General features: G+C 41.8%; 1 protein-coding gene across 1 annotated transcript in view; it reads right to left on the bottom strand.

Annotated features, from left to right (window-relative positions):
• The window catches only part of LOC102535721 (serine palmitoyltransferase 3-like), a 143913-nt gene that overhangs the window by 6024 nt on the left and 120095 nt on the right, over positions 1-17794 (bottom strand). The window contains exon 10 of the mRNA XM_072943806.1: positions 1779-1914. Coding sequence (XP_072799907.1) covers positions 1779-1914 — 136 coding nt within the window. The remainder of the gene's footprint in view (positions 1-1778; positions 1915-17794) is intronic.

The raw sequence follows: 17794 nt of genomic DNA, 5'->3' as shown, positions 1-17794 counted from the left end.
TGTCACCAAATATTGCAATAGTTGTTTTGAAAAGCCATGCAAGTATGATGACTCAACCTTGCACTCAGTTGAAACTAATAGTCATCATCATTGTAGCAGCAGTAGGAGTAGAAATAGTGACAATAAAAATGGGTACCACTGATTGAGTCCTCACAGTATGACAAGCACTATATTAAATGCTTTATATAATTATTAATACTATTAATAATAACAGCCAACACTGAGTAGCTCCTATATAAGAGGTGGCATGCCAAATGCTGATAGACCTCATCTAGTTTAATCTTTGAATGATCTTATGAGATAGGTGCTATTATATCCCATTTTCAGTACAAGAAAAGTAAGGCTTCAGAGGGTTGGATAATTTGTCCTAGACTGCCCAGAGGTCAAAATTCTTTTTCATTTCAAACAACTCATTATGCGCTGGAACATAACTTTTCCAGGAAACTCTCTCCCAGTCTCATTCTCATTTTTCACAGTAGCTTTGTCTAGTCAGGACCCATGGCAAAGAGAGGAGGAAGGGGATTCCCTCCCTTGTTCTGTTATCTTGCAGTTGAACTTTTGCTTTTCAATGCATTTGTTTTTATTCTTCATGGACTCTTCTCATTGGATGGGCTCATTGTCCCAGCCTGTTGAGATTCCATTCCCAGCTTCCATTATCAAAGTCAGAATTATTCAGCACACTCCCATCCAGTGTTGTGTACTTTACACTCTCAAAAATAAAACAGGTTTACTTTTGGCTTCTTCATTTGAGCTAATCATATAACATTAGGGACACATGGGCTAAATGTGACATCAGAATCCACCACTTCCCGAACCACTCTGAGTAAATGTGGGTTTCCTTTCCTGTCTTCCAAGATCGGATGGTAAAAGGTCTGGGTTATCCACCACTTTGAATCACCACTGTCACCCTTCCCTGTCATTAGCACAGAGCAATGTCCTGTGACATGTCTGTAGCACACTGTCTTCTTGGCCACTCCAGGCACTGAATTTTCAACCCAGATCCAGGAACAAGGGCTGAGTGGTGGGAACGCTGTGCTGCACTAGATAACTCATTCTTGTGTTTTAACTGCTTGTTATTCTGCTGGGGTGAAGGGGCACAAGAGCATGCTCTGAAGAGTCTTTTGGGAACAGTCTTACCCATCATGAGTTCTCAGCTAATACCTCCAGAACTTCTTTCCTCTACTACTTCTAATACTCTGCCGATCCATTTAGGCTATTAGAGAATCAAAAAGAAAGTTCCAACAATGGGGTTGTGTCAAAGGAGAGTCAGGACATCTAGAATCTGATAAACATACAATGAAAGTTACCTTCCACCATGCACTTTGTCAGACACATATTTTACACTGAGAAGGAGTTTTAATTAACTTCCTTTCAATAACAGAGTTAATTAGTCTCTAGCAGGTTGGAGAATGGCTCATGTATAAAATTATCTATGCCACACTGAGGAAAATCATTTTTTCTCTTTACACAGTTGTTATTGATGCTCAACTACAGAACTGCAATTTACAAATGAGGCCTCAGGTGGTAAGTGACACCCCACAGTTCAGGGCTTGAAAATGATGGGCCTCCGCACCTGGTTCCCTTCCCATAAGACCCATGCAAAGGCCTTGCTGATGGCAGATGGCTTCTGAAAAGCTGGACAAGTGACTTCTGAACTTGGCAACACTCTTAATGTGCATAAGCAATACCTATGCTGAAAGAGCCTCCTGGTGTCAAAAGCACCATCAGTCAGATGTCCTGGGGCTTAGATGTTCTCCTGAGGGTCCGTGGATACTCACGCTAATTTAGCAGGCATGTAAAGGAGCAGGGGGACCACTGGAGATTCCTCATGGCCGTAGATAATGAATCCCATTTCTTTCAGTCTCTGTCTGAAGTATCGTGTGTTTTTGGCAAGTTGCTGTACTCTCTGCAAGCCTGAAAGGAGACAGGCATGAAATCCATCAATTCCCATCTGGAAGAGGGAAGCAAAAGTCAGACTGTCTTGGCAAGTGTGCCTAAGTCTTTGTGTAGGCTGCTTTGTTAGCTGAGAGGGGGTCACAGCAGGGTGGGAAGTACCTCCTGGGGAGCAGGTGTGGGTGCTGATGGCCAGGACCCACCCTGAGCCTGGAAGACAGGATCCAGAGGAGATGGTGCTGCTAGGTACTGCTAACAACTAAAGTCAGAGTAGGCTGCAGGGCAGGAGGGGAGCAGGAAGGGTGTCTAACAAGAAGGAAGGAGATGAACTATCACTTACTAGATACCTATTGTGTATGGATTCTGTGCTAAGTAGTTTAGGAGAAGAAGGAAGTGTGACAAGAAGTAACAGAAACACACACACAGGCACACACACAGACACACTCTACCTCACACCAGTTGTTGGGTGAGGCTTTTCAGCTAAGCTGAGCCAGCCCATTAATTTGCCCCTCATTTAGGTCTCTAATCAAAGAACACTTCATCCAATCTGAATTTGAAAGGGTAGCACATCCCGGGACGAAGATGGATCCAGCAGAGACCAGGACTGTTTTGTGAGGCATTTGGCAGTGGTAAAGTAATAGAGAGAAGGAAAGAAGGGGACCTCTGCTTTCCTCAGCCAGAGAAAATGACAGTATTGGCCTCAAATAGAGATCAGGCAAGTACATGTGTCCATTTCAAGGTGCTTCAGCTCAAAAGCTTATATTCTGTCCTAAGGGTGTCTCCCAGTGGGGAGGTCACACACATGATGAGATGACATAGGGAACTGAAGAGTAGAAAGAGTTCAGGAGACGCCTGTCCACTCAGTTCTACCTCTAATAGGGAAGTGAGTAAAGTAGAGAAAGCTAAGGGGTGTTTGCTCAATAAGGAAAATTGACTAGGATTGGATATTTAAGTCCCCTAGAAACTAGTCCAAGGTTCACATTTGATGCAGGGTTGCTATGCAGCAGGAGTCTGCTAATACAGCTGACCTTCATTCTAATTGGTTGGGCATCCATTCAAAGTGACCAGCTCTTTCTCTACCAGTTATTCAATATTTTGAACATCACTCCTGGGTGTTTGAAACTCTTTAGATGAAAAATGGATAAAATTTTCAGTAAACATGTCAATCACAGTCTTCTAGTTTCTTCTTAGAGACATAGCCTCAGATTGTGCCTAGATGAAGTGTTGAGCAGTGGGTATCTCCTGCTCAGCATCCTTCCTCCAGGGCATCATGATATTCAGGTAGAGTTGGCCCCATTTTTCCTTTTTGATACAGGGGTAGGGTGTGACCCAGGCCTGGCCTATCCATCCCCCTGCTAATTGGTTCAATGAACCACAGGAATCCAGGAATACAACCTGTGCCTACCAGACACTTTCAGATCCACTGAAGAAGAGTAAAATCAATGTCATCTCCAAGATACATCTTTCTCACCATATGGAGAAAACCTGCTTGAGAATAATGTTGACTCAGAAGAAAGGCAAGACTCAACACAGGGAGAGTCCTGGTGGCATCATTGGAACTCTTGGGCCTAGCAGCTTGTTTATTGTACTTTTTCCGGAAAGCTGACCTCTCAACCATGCTGGCCACAGGCAGTGGATGGAGGACAAGCTTGACCCAAGGAAAGTATATCTGAGTGTTGGCTTGGGAACCATGAGTTGGTCTATCATAAGAAGTTTGCCAAAGATATATTAAGTATGAATTAAACCAGTAAGTTATCTTGCTGTTAGAGTGTCAATGTAAAAGAGTTAGAGAGAATCAACAATTGGAGGAAGACTAGAAATTGAGGATCATCAAGAGAAAAGCTAATTATCAGAATCTATGAGACAGAGGAAGCCACGGGTCAGTAGAAAATGTGGTAGCACATGAGGAAGAAAAGTGAGCAGTGCAAGGTTAGTCAGGAGCAACAGGAAGAGAAGAATAGAAACAGGGAAGAGTTTATACTCTAGTAACAGACAGGCATTAATCAAATAATCATACAGGTGAATGCAAAGTTGCAATTTAGATGAGTGCTGTAAGAATGTTATGTAGTGTCAGGAGAGACCATAGAGTTATGTGGTGTTAGATTGGACCAAGTCTGAGGAAGTCAGTAAATGATGACTGAGCTGAGATGTAAAGGATGGATGAGTGTTAACAAGACAGAGAACCAGAGAAGAGAATTCCTGGCACAGGAACGAGATGCAATAGTCCTGTGGCTTATAGAAAAATAGAATGGCTGAGAACCAGCAAGACGTGGTTGAGTATAGGGCAAGGCAAGACTGGAACAATGAGTAGACTGTCTAAAAATATTAGGAGTACAGGGATTGAGGGATCCAACACTGAATGGTTGGTAAGAAGTGGATGAGCTTAAAAGGGAGACAGACAGGAGCAATCAGGGAGGGAGAAGATAAGTCAGGAGTTGAAATTGGAGTTATCAGTATGGCAGTCATTGATAACCGTTTCTCTGCGGTCCCAGGATGGGACTTTGGTTTTAAAGAAACAGGTAGTTGCAACTATGGTTTACTTTAATTCATATGGGCATTTAGATTCCTACCCACCTCATTAAAAAAGATAAGCCCACTCCCCTAAAATTCCAGATTTGCAACATGAATACAAGTAAGGGATTTGGAAAAGTGTAGTACCATTTCCATAAATTTTGTTGCATAGACATATCCTCCTTTGTGTTTAAAAAAAAGAACTGTTTTGTAACATGCTGCCATTTCCCTTGGAAACTGTATGCATACAGAGAACAACCTATTTGAAAAACAGAACCAAGAATGAAAAAGGGAAATATTTGTCATAACTTTCAAAACAATTTTACCCATACATTGAGACTGTGTTTTTAGGAAGATGAGAACATAAGGGGTAGGGGGACATTGTGGACCAGAGAAGGACAAAGAAGAAAGGCTGGAGTAAGACTTATTTTAAAGAAGGTGATTCAAATGAAGGCACAGATCTACACCCCATTCACCAAAATGTATTCTGTCCGGTTTGTCCCCTTGTGTGTTCAGCTCTTTTTATTGATCGTTGTTTGCACAATGAATAAATGACTTAATCAAACTGGGTCTGATGATTGCTACATGATCCCCGTCAAATACTAGAAGGATTTCCTGGCCTGGAAGTGCATGAATGACTTAAATTGCTTTTCCCAGTGGCATTATCTTTGCCCTTACCCATAATAACTCATCCATCACTGGGTTGCCCAGCTCCTTAATTGGCCCCCGTCTGTCCTTTCTGCCTTGATTAACCCAAAGTAACTGGATCACCAGCTGATGTCATCACTGTCCTACTTCTAGATCTTTTGGAGAGTTGACCAAACAGATCACAATATCAATCCCAGGGGCAGCTGACTCTTAAGAACTGAATGCTTTATTCTTGCCTCGTCTTTTCCATCTTTGAACCATTTAACACAGCATGGCTGAGAAACCATTATGACACACTTTGCTGTCACCATGTTTTCTCAGACAGGGTCACTATAAATGCCTTTGAGGTCCTTGGAGTTGGCCAAGATACAGCTCCTTTCAATTACTCGATTGTTCACTCTTTCAAACTGGAAACATTCTCCTATTCTTAGAGCGCCTGGGCAGAGAGAAGTTTGTACATATAGAATGCTACTCATTTAGACAAGATGTGGACGATTTTATTAATTATGTTGTGCTTTGAGATCCTTGTTTGAAGAGTCCTTTGTAAAAGTAGAAGGCATTTTTAGCACTTGTCGTTTTGTACCGTCATAGCCATAACAGGGTGGTGTGGAAACAGGGCATGGTGGTGACCGTCTCTCTCAGCACTCAAAGTTCCTAATCAGATCGTGTCTGCACCTTCTTCCACCTTTTACATAGAAGAGAGAGAAGGCCCTGCACAGATAAATAAGTGAATGAGTTGATTTTCTGTGCAGAGTTCTGCAGAGTTTATGAATTTTTTTGTTTCTTTTTTGTTTTTGTTTTGCTGTATTCTGGGTTCACTGGAAAAGAAATATGCCTTGGAGTTAAATGGACGAAGAGCCAACTCTACCTGGATAATTTAAGGCCTTAAAAGCTCAGTCTTACCTGTAAAATAGAGATAAATTAGCTTATCTCACAGAAAGATTGGGAGAAATGAAGGAGTTAATGCAGAAGAGCTTCAGAGGGTGCCTGGAATGCAGTAGGTACTTGAAAGTTTAGTTACACTTTTCCATTGGCTTAGTTCTCAGCAGCCTCAGTGGCAACTCAATCTTCTGGAGAGCTTGGCAAAATCCTCTGCCCAGATCACACCCCAGACATATTAAATCAGGATCTCAGGATGAGACTAGGCATGAGTTCTGTTTTTCACATGGTGCAGCCAAGGAGACTCAGGTGCCACCTGTTGCAGTTCCCCTGAAGGCCATGTATGGCCATGTTAGGTGCCTGATTGTGTCTTGGCTGAGTCATGCTCCTTCATTGAACATGGGAAGTAAATGATGGCTGTGTGTCCTAGCTTCTGGTTGGGCAAGATAATGTCCTAGCCTTGACTGAGTGCCCAGGATCTCCAATAGACCATCTGTGGGATGACTAGCTCCCCTGACAAGGGAGTTATTGACCTGAGACCAACCCCAATGTCAACATCGCCCCTCTCACCAATCAGGATAAGACCATGGATGGTCACATCTGGGCACATGACCTGGCTGCCCTTCTACCCCTTTGGATTTCTAGCTTTGCCAACTTGAGAGATGGACTAGGTTTATCCTTCTCTCCAATGCTGTTAAAACAAAAACAGCTGGATCAGGGGAAGGAAAACAAAATGCAAAATGTGCCACTACAAAGCTCTGAAGTCCCCTAATAAAAATAATCATCTGCAGCATTGTCAAAAATACACTGGGGCAACTCAATCTCCAGGGGTCAAAAGAAATTAAGGACATGGACAATCCCAGGATGACCTGTCCAAAGCTAAAGAAGGAAAACTTCTTCTCTGTTGAGCCATTCACATGCAGAAAAGGAGAAAGGCACTCCCTCCATGAGCCTGAGTGAAGGAGGCGGATTTGAGCAGCTTGTGAGCCAATGCCAGCGCCACTCTCTAGTCCTGCAGATGCTGCAAGCTCACTCTCTAACAGACACCACGGTGGATAGGAGGGCTTATCTGATTACTCCCTAGGCTTCAAAAGGCACTTTCAGAAACACACACTGCCTCCTTCCACCAGTGCAGAATACAGACCGAGTGACTTCATTCATGCACCTAGGCAGCCTAGCTTGGGAATGGAGAGGCAGAAAGACTCTCTGTAAAACACATCTCATAATTTAAGAAGTAGACCTTTCTGAACAACCAAATTCAACAAAGGCCATAAAGGAAGATAAATAAATACATTTACACTCGTTAACATATATGCACCCAATATAGGAGCACTTAAATACATAAAGCAAATACTAACAGATATAAAGAGAGAAATTGATGGGAATACAATCATTGTAGGAGACTTTAACATCCCATTAACATCACTGGACAGATCTTCCAGGCAGAAAATTAATAAAGCCACAGAGAAATTAAATGATACAATAGAACAATTAGACTTGGTTGATATTTTTAGATCATTACATCCCCCCAAAACAGAATATACATTCTTTTCAAGTGCATGTGGAACATTTTCTAGGATAGATCATGTACTCAGGCACAAAAGAAGCCTCAATAATTTTAAGAAGATAGGAATGATTTCAAGCATATTTTCTGAGTTGTGCCATGAAACTAGAAATCAACTACAGTGAAACAAAGGAGAAAAAAAAATGACAGCATGGAAATTAAACAACGTGCTACTAAAAAACCAATGGGTCAATGATGAAATCAAAGAAGAAATTAAAAAAAATACTTTGAGACAAACGAAAATGAAAATGCAACCACAGAATCTATGGGATGCAGCGAAGGCAGTGATAAGAGGGAATACAGGCCTTCCCAAAAAAAGGAGAACAATCTCAAATAAACAATCTAATCTACCAAGCAAAAGCATTAGAAAAAGAAGAGAAAAAAAAAGTCAAAAGACAGAAGAAAATAAAAAAAAATCAGTCAAACCAACAGCTGGTTTTTTGAAAGAGTAAACAAAATTGACAAATTTCTGCCAAGCTCACAAAGAAGAGAAAAGAGAGAGCACAAATAAACAAAATAAGAAAGGTAAATGGAGAAATTATAACCAATACCACAGAAATACAAAATATCACACAAGAATATTATGAAGAACTATATGGAAACAAAATGGATAACCTTGAAGAAATGAACAAGTTTCTGGAAACATAAAGCCCACCAAGACTGAATCAAGAAGAAATGGACCACTTGAACAAACCAATCACTAGAAATGAAATTGAATTAATAATAAGAAACTTCCTTAGAAACAGAAGTCCAGGACTGGATGGCTTCACTGGAGAATACTACCAGACATACAAAGAAGAACTCATACCAGTCCTTCTCAAACTCTTCCAGAAAATTGAAAAGGAGAGAGTACTCCCAACCTCATTCTATGAAGCCACCATCACCCTGATACCAAAACCAAAGACATCAGCAAAAAAGAGAATTACAGACCAATATCACTGATGAACATAGATGGAAAAATTCTTAAAATATTAGCAAACAGAATCCAACAGCACATAAAGAGGATTATACACCATGATCAAGTTGGGTTCAACCCAGGTGCGCAAGGATGCTTCAACATAAACAAACCAATCAATGTAATACACCACATCAACAAGAGAAAGGACAAAAAACACATGATCATCCCAATAGATGCAGAGAAAGCATCTGATAAAATTCAGCATCCATTTATGATAAAAACTGTCAACAAAGTGGATATAGAGGGAACATATCTCAGCATAATAAAAGCTATTTATGACAAGCCTACAGCCAGCATAGTACCCAACGGTGAAAAACTGAGAGCATTCTCACTAAAATCTGGTTCAAGACAAGTTTGCTCACCCTCAACACTTCTATTCAACATAGTCATGGAAGATCTAGCCACAGCAATCAGGCAAGAAAAAGAAATAAAGAAGACCCATATTAGAAAAGAAGACGTAAAATTGTCACTATACGCAGATGACATAACACTATATATAGAAAACCCTAATTGCTCCATACAAAAACTACTAGAACTCATAAGAGAATTTGACAAGGTAGCAGGATACAAGATTAATATACAAAAATCAGTTGCATTTCTTTACACTAATGATGAATCAACAGGAAAAGAAAGTAAAGAAACAATCCCTTTTAAAATAACACCCAAAGTAGTAGAATACTTAGGAATAAATCTAACCAAAGAGGTGAAAGTCTCATACATGGAGAACTACAAAACGCTGATGAAAGAAATTAAAGAAGACTTAAAAAAATGGAAAGATATCCCATGCTTCTGGACTGGAAGAATCAATATTGTTAAAATAGTCATACTGCCCAAGGCAATCTACAGATTTAATGCAATCCCTAAATTACCCAGGACATAATTCACAGAACTAGAACAAAGTATATTAAACTTCATATGGAATCACAAAAGACCCAGAATTGCCAAAGCATTACTGAAGAAAAAGAATGAGGCTGGAGGAATAACCCTCAAAATCTTCAGATAATACTACAGAGCTACAATAATCAAAATATGATATTGGTACAAAAACAGACATATGGACCAATGGAACAGAACAGAGAGCCCAGAAATGAACCCACAAACTTTGGTCAATTAGTCTTTGACAAAGGAGGCAAGAATATACAATGGAATAAAGACAGTCTCTTCAGCAAATGCTGTTGGGAAAACTGGACAGCAGCATGCAAATTAATGAAGATAGAACAGCCCCTCACACCATTCACAAAAATATACTCAAAATGGATCAAAGACTTAAAAATAAGACAAGATACAATAAACCTCCTAGAAGAAAATATAGGCAAAACGTTATCTGACATACATCTCAAAAATGTTCTCCTAGAGCAGTGTACCCAAGCATTAGAAATAAAAGCAAAAATAAACGAATGAGACCTAATTAAACTTACAAGCCTCTGCACAGCAAAGGAAACCTTAAGCAAAACAAAATGACAACTTTCAGAATGGGAGAAAATTTTTGCAAAAGATGAAACTGACAAGGGCATGATCTCCAGCATATATAAACAGCTCATATGACTTAATAAGAAAAAAACAAACAACCCAATCCAAAAATGCGTGGAAGTCCTTAACAAGCAATTCTCCAATGAAGACATATGAATGACCCATAGGAACATGAAAAACTGCTCAGCATCACTAGTTATCAGAGAAATACAAATCAAAACTACAACGAGGTATCACCTTACACAGAATGGCCATGATTCAAAAGTCCACAAATGATAAATGCTGGAGAGGGTGGAGAAAAGGGAACCCTCCTACACTGCTGGTGGGAATGCAGTTTGGTGTAGTCAGTGTGGAAAACTGTATGGAGATTCCTCAAAAGACTAGGAATGGACTTACCATATGACCCAGCAATCCCGCTCCTGGGCATATATCCAGAAGGAACCCTACTCCAAAATGACACCTGCACCCCAATGTTCATAGCAGCACTATTTACAATAACCAAGACATGGAGACAGCCTAAATGTCCATCGACAGATGACTGGATAAAGAAGAAGTGGTATATTTATACAATGGAATACTATTCGACCATAAAAAATGACAACATAATGCCATTTGCAGCAACATGGATGTCCCTGGAGAATGTCATTCTAAGTGAAATAAGCCAGGAAAAGAAAGAAAAATACCATATGAGATCACTTATATGTGGAATATAAAAAAAAGACAAATAAACTTAAATTTAAAACAGAAACAGATTCACAAACATAGAATACAGATTTGTGCTTTTCGGGGGGCAGGGAGGAGGGAAGGGATAAACTGGGAGTTCGACATTTGCTGATAATGACTGGTATATAAAAAATAGATAAACAAGTTTATAGCGTATATAGCACAGGGAAATATATTCAATATATTGTTGTAGCCCATGGTAATAAAGAATATGAAAATGAATACATGTATATTCATGTATGACTGAAGAATTGTGCAATTAACAGAACATTGTAAACTGACTATAACTCAGTTGAAAAAAAAGAAGGTACAGATCGATGAGAAGCATAAGAATCTCATTAGCAGTGACGAGCTCCCCAGTGGAATGGAGGAAACAGTGTTTGCAGGGGTTGCTGAAGGTGCAAATATGTTTACTGAGCACTGAAGCTCTCCCTCTTGATGTCCAGATTCCAAGGTTACAGCATGATTTATTATCACAGACACGTGTTCTGAGGACTGTCCAGGCCACTCAGTCAGGCCCCTGTGGGATGTACACAGGGGCAAGAGCCAGAGGGCCTGACATGGGGGGTGGACATCTGTCTGCATGGTTGGATTTCACACCCCTGCCTCCACCTCCCCACCCACCGCTCAGATATACCATGGGGGCTAATCCACAAGGGAGGTGAGAATGGACACCACTTGTGCACCTACTATGAGCCAGGAGCTGTGATTTGGGGCCCCTTTCACAGTTGAGGAAACCAAGGCTGGGAGATCATGACTGCATCTCCCAGCTGACCTGGACATTGCCCCAGGTCTATCAAAGTCTGCTCTGCAAAAGAAGCTGGAAATTCCTTCCTGATGAGGTGTAAGTCCCATGATTCATGGATTCATACACTTCACAGGTGAAAAGCACTCACTATGTACCAGAGCCTACTGCCAAGGTGGAACAGAGGGTGAAAAACATCTGGGGCTTTTGAAAAGAAATAATCTAATAGAAGACAGTGCAGATATCTGATAACATTAACATGAGAAGAGCCAGAGGACAGCTCTAGACAGAGTTAGCAGGCCTGTCTCTTAGCAGTACTTCTCAAATACTTAGAGAATGAGTGATAAGATTTGATGTGAATTTGCATTTACATAGAGAGCAGTATCTTAGGAAGTCACTTATTGTGGAATTTTACACATCAGATGGGGTACTTTGGGAGACCAGAAGGGAAACTAGCAAATTGGTGGTTCTTCCTCAGGGGAACACACAAGAGGCTTCTGAAGTGTTACTTTTTGTTTTTTCCGAAATACTCACAGGAAGGCCCCCTGTAAAGAGGTTCTGCTCCAGAAGGTCTGGTGTGTGGACCTTCTAAAAAAAGAAACCTCTCTGTAACTGTGGTGGGCTCCCCACTTTAGAACCATGACTTGAAGTCATAAATTATATTGTGGCGGGTTGATTCTATGAAGAAAATAAGGCTGATTCTAGTAAAATATGCCAAGAAAATTTTGTCTAATTATTATTTACCCTTCATCACAGATCCATGTATCAATTTCCACCTGCACTTTTCTCTTTTCTATGGAGATGAGTAAGTCACTAATCTCTGAGCCTTAATTTACTGATCTGTTCAATGGGGATGATAACAGCTGCTTCTCCTATTTCCCAGGACTTGGGGGAGGATGAAAAGATGAATAAATCTACTATTTCCAAGGAGCTTACAGACCAGAAATATTATTACCCATAATAATGACGGAAAGTAGAAAATTGAATTCCCTATGGAAGAAATACTCTGGGGCTTTGGAGCAAAGACCTAGAGGTGGTAAGTTAACCCCTTGTGCACCAGGGGAGTTGGGAGCCCACTTGCCTAGAACATTTGGTTTACAGTAGTGAGAAAGATCAGTGGAACCAGACCCTGAGAGCTGCAGATGTTGACTGGAGAGTTGGTGGGGACCAGGGAGCCATGGCAGCATCACCAGCAGGACATGCTATGTTCTGAGGGGGTTTAGGAAGAGGTTACACTGTGTAGTGCATGGACTGGGACAAGGAAGAAACTGGAGGTGGTGAGACAGGTAAGGGGGCCAGAGCAGCAGCATAAGCGTGTGAGGAAATGGGAGCCAGCATCTGCCATGGGAACAAGGCAAAGCACAAGTCTTGGCTGAGTAATCTGGTCACCGGATCCCCTGGAAGGGCTCTGAGAAACAGCACAAATGAAAGTGGCCACTAGGAAGCCCCAGCAAGGCAGCACCTACAGGTCAACCCTCTGGTCTTCAAAGTATTTGCTGGCGATGGTGCCCTGATGAAGCCTCAGTGACGGCATACAGGAAAGGACCGAGGGAGAGGCTCAGCAGACGGAAGATCTGACTGATGCCCCCAACCTGTTTCTACTACAACAGCATCATGGCCAAGCCTGCAAGGACTGTGAGCTACTTTTCTGGGTTCAGAATCAGCTCTGCCATCTTGAGCAAGATATTTCATCCTTCTAAAACTCAGGTTCTTCAACTGTGAAGTGCGAATAATAGCAATGACAACAATCATAAGAATGCACATTTCATACGGTTAAGAGGATTCAATATTAAGCACTCGGGAGAGTGTCTGGCCACAGTAAGTCCTTTATGAGTGTTGTAAAATTTAAAAAAAAATATAAAATGGACTTTTATATACAATTTCATTTGAAAAAAAATTTGGTGGTTCAAAAATTTGAAAACCATTCATTTGAACTGGTTTTGCCCTCTGAGGCTTGGAGTTTCTCTCTAAGGCTGGGTCTCTGTGATCAGTGGAAGTGACCTGGGACACCTGCAGCCAATCTGGCTGTTCCTGTACCTTCCTCAGGCTGCTGGTTTGTTTTGTTGTGTAGGACATATCCTTTGATGGTTTCTTATCTCCCAGAATTAAGTGTTCACCGGAATAATTCCCATTCTCAGTTTTCAAGTTGAAGAATATGATCCCTAGACATCTGACTATGTAACGCCTCCTCTTTTGTGAAAGTGCAATAAACTTTAGGGACATTAGCCAGTACTGAAGACCTAATCAGGTGAGCCCTGAGAAAGGACTAAGCTCTTCCTGCAGAAAAGGTTCCAGTGGAGAGAAAGGGATGGGACATGGGGAGTCTCCACTGCTGGGTTTGAGGATGGAGGGGCTTCTGGTTAAGAAATTCAAGTTTCTAGAAGCTGGGAGGGGCCCCAGCTGACAGCTAACAAGGAGCAGGGACCTCAGTTCTGCAGTCCTGGGACCTGAGTCCTCCCACAATCACATGAGATTGGGAGAGGAGTCTGAGCTTCAGAATAGAGGGTAGCTTCTGACAGAGTGCTTCACCCTGAATGACTCCAGACCCCAGGAGACTCAGAGATAGTAAATGGGTGTTGTGCTAAGCTGCTAAGTTTGTGGCAGTCTGTTCTGCAGAAACAGAGACCTAATACATTCTTTCTAGCCCAGAGCACACACAGAGCTTCTCCAGGCACAAATCCACCTGTTTAATCCTCCCTAGCTGTGGCTGGTGGGGGAGCTGGTTTCGTCTACAAACCTCTGCAGACAAGAGTCGGGCTGGGGCATGGCTGCCGCTGCATTTGGGGTTTTGCTGCTTAGCTGACAATGAACCCATGGTGGGGAAACAGAGATCCAGCAACAGCAACTCCCTTTAACCCTCAAAGACCCTACAGCTGGAATCATGTCCTTTCCTCGTTCATTGCACAGAACCAGCAGGGAATTCCATGTGGGTTGGGTCACAATGCCCTGACTCAGAGTCCATCTACACAGATGAAACACAAGAGAAGAGGACACTTCCGTAGGACACGTGGTGTAGAAGGATATCTTGTTTGCGGGACAGAAGGAAGGAAGTGGCCATGCTATCCTTTTGCCCCAGTGCCATCTAAAAGACAAACTGATTCTCTTTACACTCTTGCTGGGGAACTTTTTTAAGGCCTCAAAATGAGTGCAGAATTCACTGATCTACCATAAAACTCTACCCTTGGCTAACTCTTTAGACGAAGTAAATGAAGGGACAGAATGTTATGGAATATTTTTTGAGCCATTTCTGCACAACCAGACAAAATTCCCCTCCCAGTTGGGGTCCCGATGGTTGGTCATTCTGTGTTTCTGGGATTCACCCCAGTTGTCCCACAAGCTCATAAACAGCAATAGAGCAGAGAGGCAATGCCTGTCCCTTTGCTTGCTAACCCCCACCGTAGGTATACAAACACACACACACACACACACACACACACACAAAGACCAGGTAGAAGTCTTTACCCCCCAGCACAGGTGGTTAATCATGGACGGGGAAGCCCCTTAGTTGAAAGCCAGCAGAGTGTAGCACCTCAATCTGTTTAGCATTAGCTGTTGCTGAAATGCCAGTGGCCTGAAACCATTTAGAAAAGGGCCCTCTCCATGCCTTCTGTCTCCTTCTCTGCCTCTCTCTGCATCTACAACTGGTAACCAAGAGACAAAGATATTTAGGGAGCAGCAACTCTGTCCTCCCTCAACGATGCTGTGAGCCTTGGATGCTGGGGGCCTCAGACAGCCCATCTGAGGTGGAATTCTATTTGGACTCCTCTGCTTCACTGAGGGACTTCAGAGGGATAGAACTAACAACATTGCTGAGTTTGAGGGGTGAGAGGTGGAAAGTGCTTGTAGGAAGTCAGTTTTGTGTCCTCTGAACTCTCCTCCAAGGTAGATGCTGAGAAGACCTTTAAAAGCTCCATGTCTAACAATCATAGTTTCATATCCCGGATTGGTCCTCACTGTCTCTTCCCCACAGAGATCCTGGGTGAACAGTAATTTAGCAACAGCATCTGTGAGATAAGCTTGATGGTTCAGATGAAAAAATGTAGTTTGCAGCCCCAAACAGCTTGCTCTGCAGACGAGCATCATCTTAAGAGAGAAGTTTGTGAATAGATCTCATGTCAAATACAAACAGTAGGAAAGTGAGAAAATTCCACTCGGGAGAGAGAAATGCTGTCACCCCGTGTACTCCTTTCTTTCTCCTTTCAAAGCTCCAAATCTTCCCAGTTAGCCACTCCCATTTTTTTTAAAGCTATTAAACTCAACTGTAGAAATATGTGTGTTCTGTTCCAGGGATCAGAGCAAAGATCCAGGGTCACAGCTGGAAGGCACGGGGGCCACTTCTCCAAGTCCACGTTGGGTTAGAAGCAGGGTCAGTACCTCACCTGCAAATCTCATGATAAAATTTCACAAATGATCAAGTTGAAAGAAATAATCCAGACAAAATAATGCAACGAGGTGGCCTGCTTGTATTTTCCAGTGAGAATGCATTATATTTTAGGTCTCACTCTTTTTATTTTTTTCTTTTATCTTAATTTCCTCTCCAGAGGGTAAAGAAAGAAAAATGATTGAGGTTCATAAACTAATGAAGTTACTCAAAAGACCTTGTCATTTCATTCAACTCCTTCACCTAATAGCTGGTTAAATAACAGAAATTTAAGCATTTGGGGAAAAACTTTAATAAAATCCCAGAAATGGAACAGAATGTGTTATCTGGAGTGAACTCACTCAAGTGGAGGTAACAACAGAGACACACCGCTTTTAGTGCTTACCAAAGTAGATGAGATGCTTAAAGTGATGTTTAAATGGAATGATATTTTCATGTAAATTCAGTCCCAATGCGAAGTTGCTAGCTTTATTTTACCACCTGGGCTCAGTTTTCTCTTGTGACTTTGTTACTTTGATTAGTCACGTGCTGGGTGCTGACGAGATGAATATCAGAGGTTTGATATCTGTTAAGCCTCCTGGCCATCCTGCTAAAGCTCATGCAAGCCTGGGTCTCCATACTCCGACAGGCCAATCAAGCTTGTCTTTCACATTGAAAGTGGAGAATTGAGGCAGTTATCTGGACAGTATTGAGTCTGATTGATAATATCTAAGGTGATGGGGAAAAGATGCCAGAAATACTACTTGTCTCATCTTATTGCAGCAATAACCTCAGAATGCTATACTCAGAAAACATATTAAGTTAAAAAGGTAAAACATCTCATTGTGTTCCATCCTGTCAAATTCCTGTATTTTTGAGGCTACTGATAGCTAATTTCTTTATTTCCAGGAAGAACACAATTCATTACTCCATCTTAATTTGACCTTATTTTTCCTCTACCTATACAATGTGCAGACACATCCCCCACCCTGCCACCCAGAAACTCCTTCCATTTAAAGGCAAAGAGGGACAAGTGTGACTTTGAAGAAAAATAGAAAATTCAATTTTTTTAACTTCATTGTTTAAGCACAGGAGCTTTTATAAGCAATAATGAAGTTATAATCTACTGAAATTGGATACTATACATTAGGAATTGGAACTCTGTATTTATTTTCACTTGTAAGTGTATTTCTACCTCTCCAGGGAAACACTACTGGCCTCTCAATTGTAAACAAATCAAGCACTCAGGCATATGATCACAAAGGGTGGTTTTGCAATTCACAAAGTTGATGATTATCCCATCAGACTCGCCCTGAAGTCACAGCAGGAAAAGTTGATTGAATCACAGGGATTATTATCCTACAGCACATTTTCACAAGATAAGGAGTGTATTAGCCATGGAGGGATCCTCTGTTTTTAGGTGGAGAGATGTTCATCACCTTTTCAGTGACTCTGATACAGGCTCAAGTTTCAGAAGCACGTTTCTACACAACGTAAAGGAAAAAGAGGGGCACGCTTTTGCAAGGGGAAATGTAAAGAGAGTGGAGGACAGAATTACGGCAAATGAAGACAGAGAAGAGGACCTAGCAGAAAAGGGGAGGAAGAACAGACAGAAATAAAAAACCAGAAAAGAGGAGCATCTTCCACAGCTAAGGGAAAACTGTTCTCAAGGAGAGAAGAGGAAGTGAAAAGCGCAGTCAAGTCTGGCTGGAGGAGGACCAGCAGGGTAGGTGGCAGCTTGGACCTCTGAGGGAGCAGACACACGGAGATGGACAGAGGATGAGAGCTAATGGCTGAGTGGGGAGGATGAGGGTGAGTGGGCAGAATGGGCCACTCTTTGAGAAGATTTGCAGCAATGGAACAGGTGTGACTCAGTAGCTGTTAAAATAGGAGAAGGAGTAAGGGGAAGCTTTTAAGGATGAAGGAAATGAACATGTTCTTGGCTGAGCAAAAGGGTGGGTGCCTTTTGAAGGTGGGAATGGAGAGAATCAAGAACAGATAAGTGCAGGGGATGAAGGTGGTTTACCTGCTGAGCTAAGAGGG

Source organism: Vicugna pacos, chromosome 19, assembly GCF_048564905.1.
Source record: "Vicugna pacos chromosome 19, VicPac4, whole genome shotgun sequence".
NCBI classification, from domain to species: Eukaryota; Metazoa; Chordata; class Mammalia; order Artiodactyla; family Camelidae; genus Vicugna; species Vicugna pacos.
Note: the sequence above shows the minus strand (reverse complement) of the source record. Positions and strands in the feature narration are given on the sequence as shown.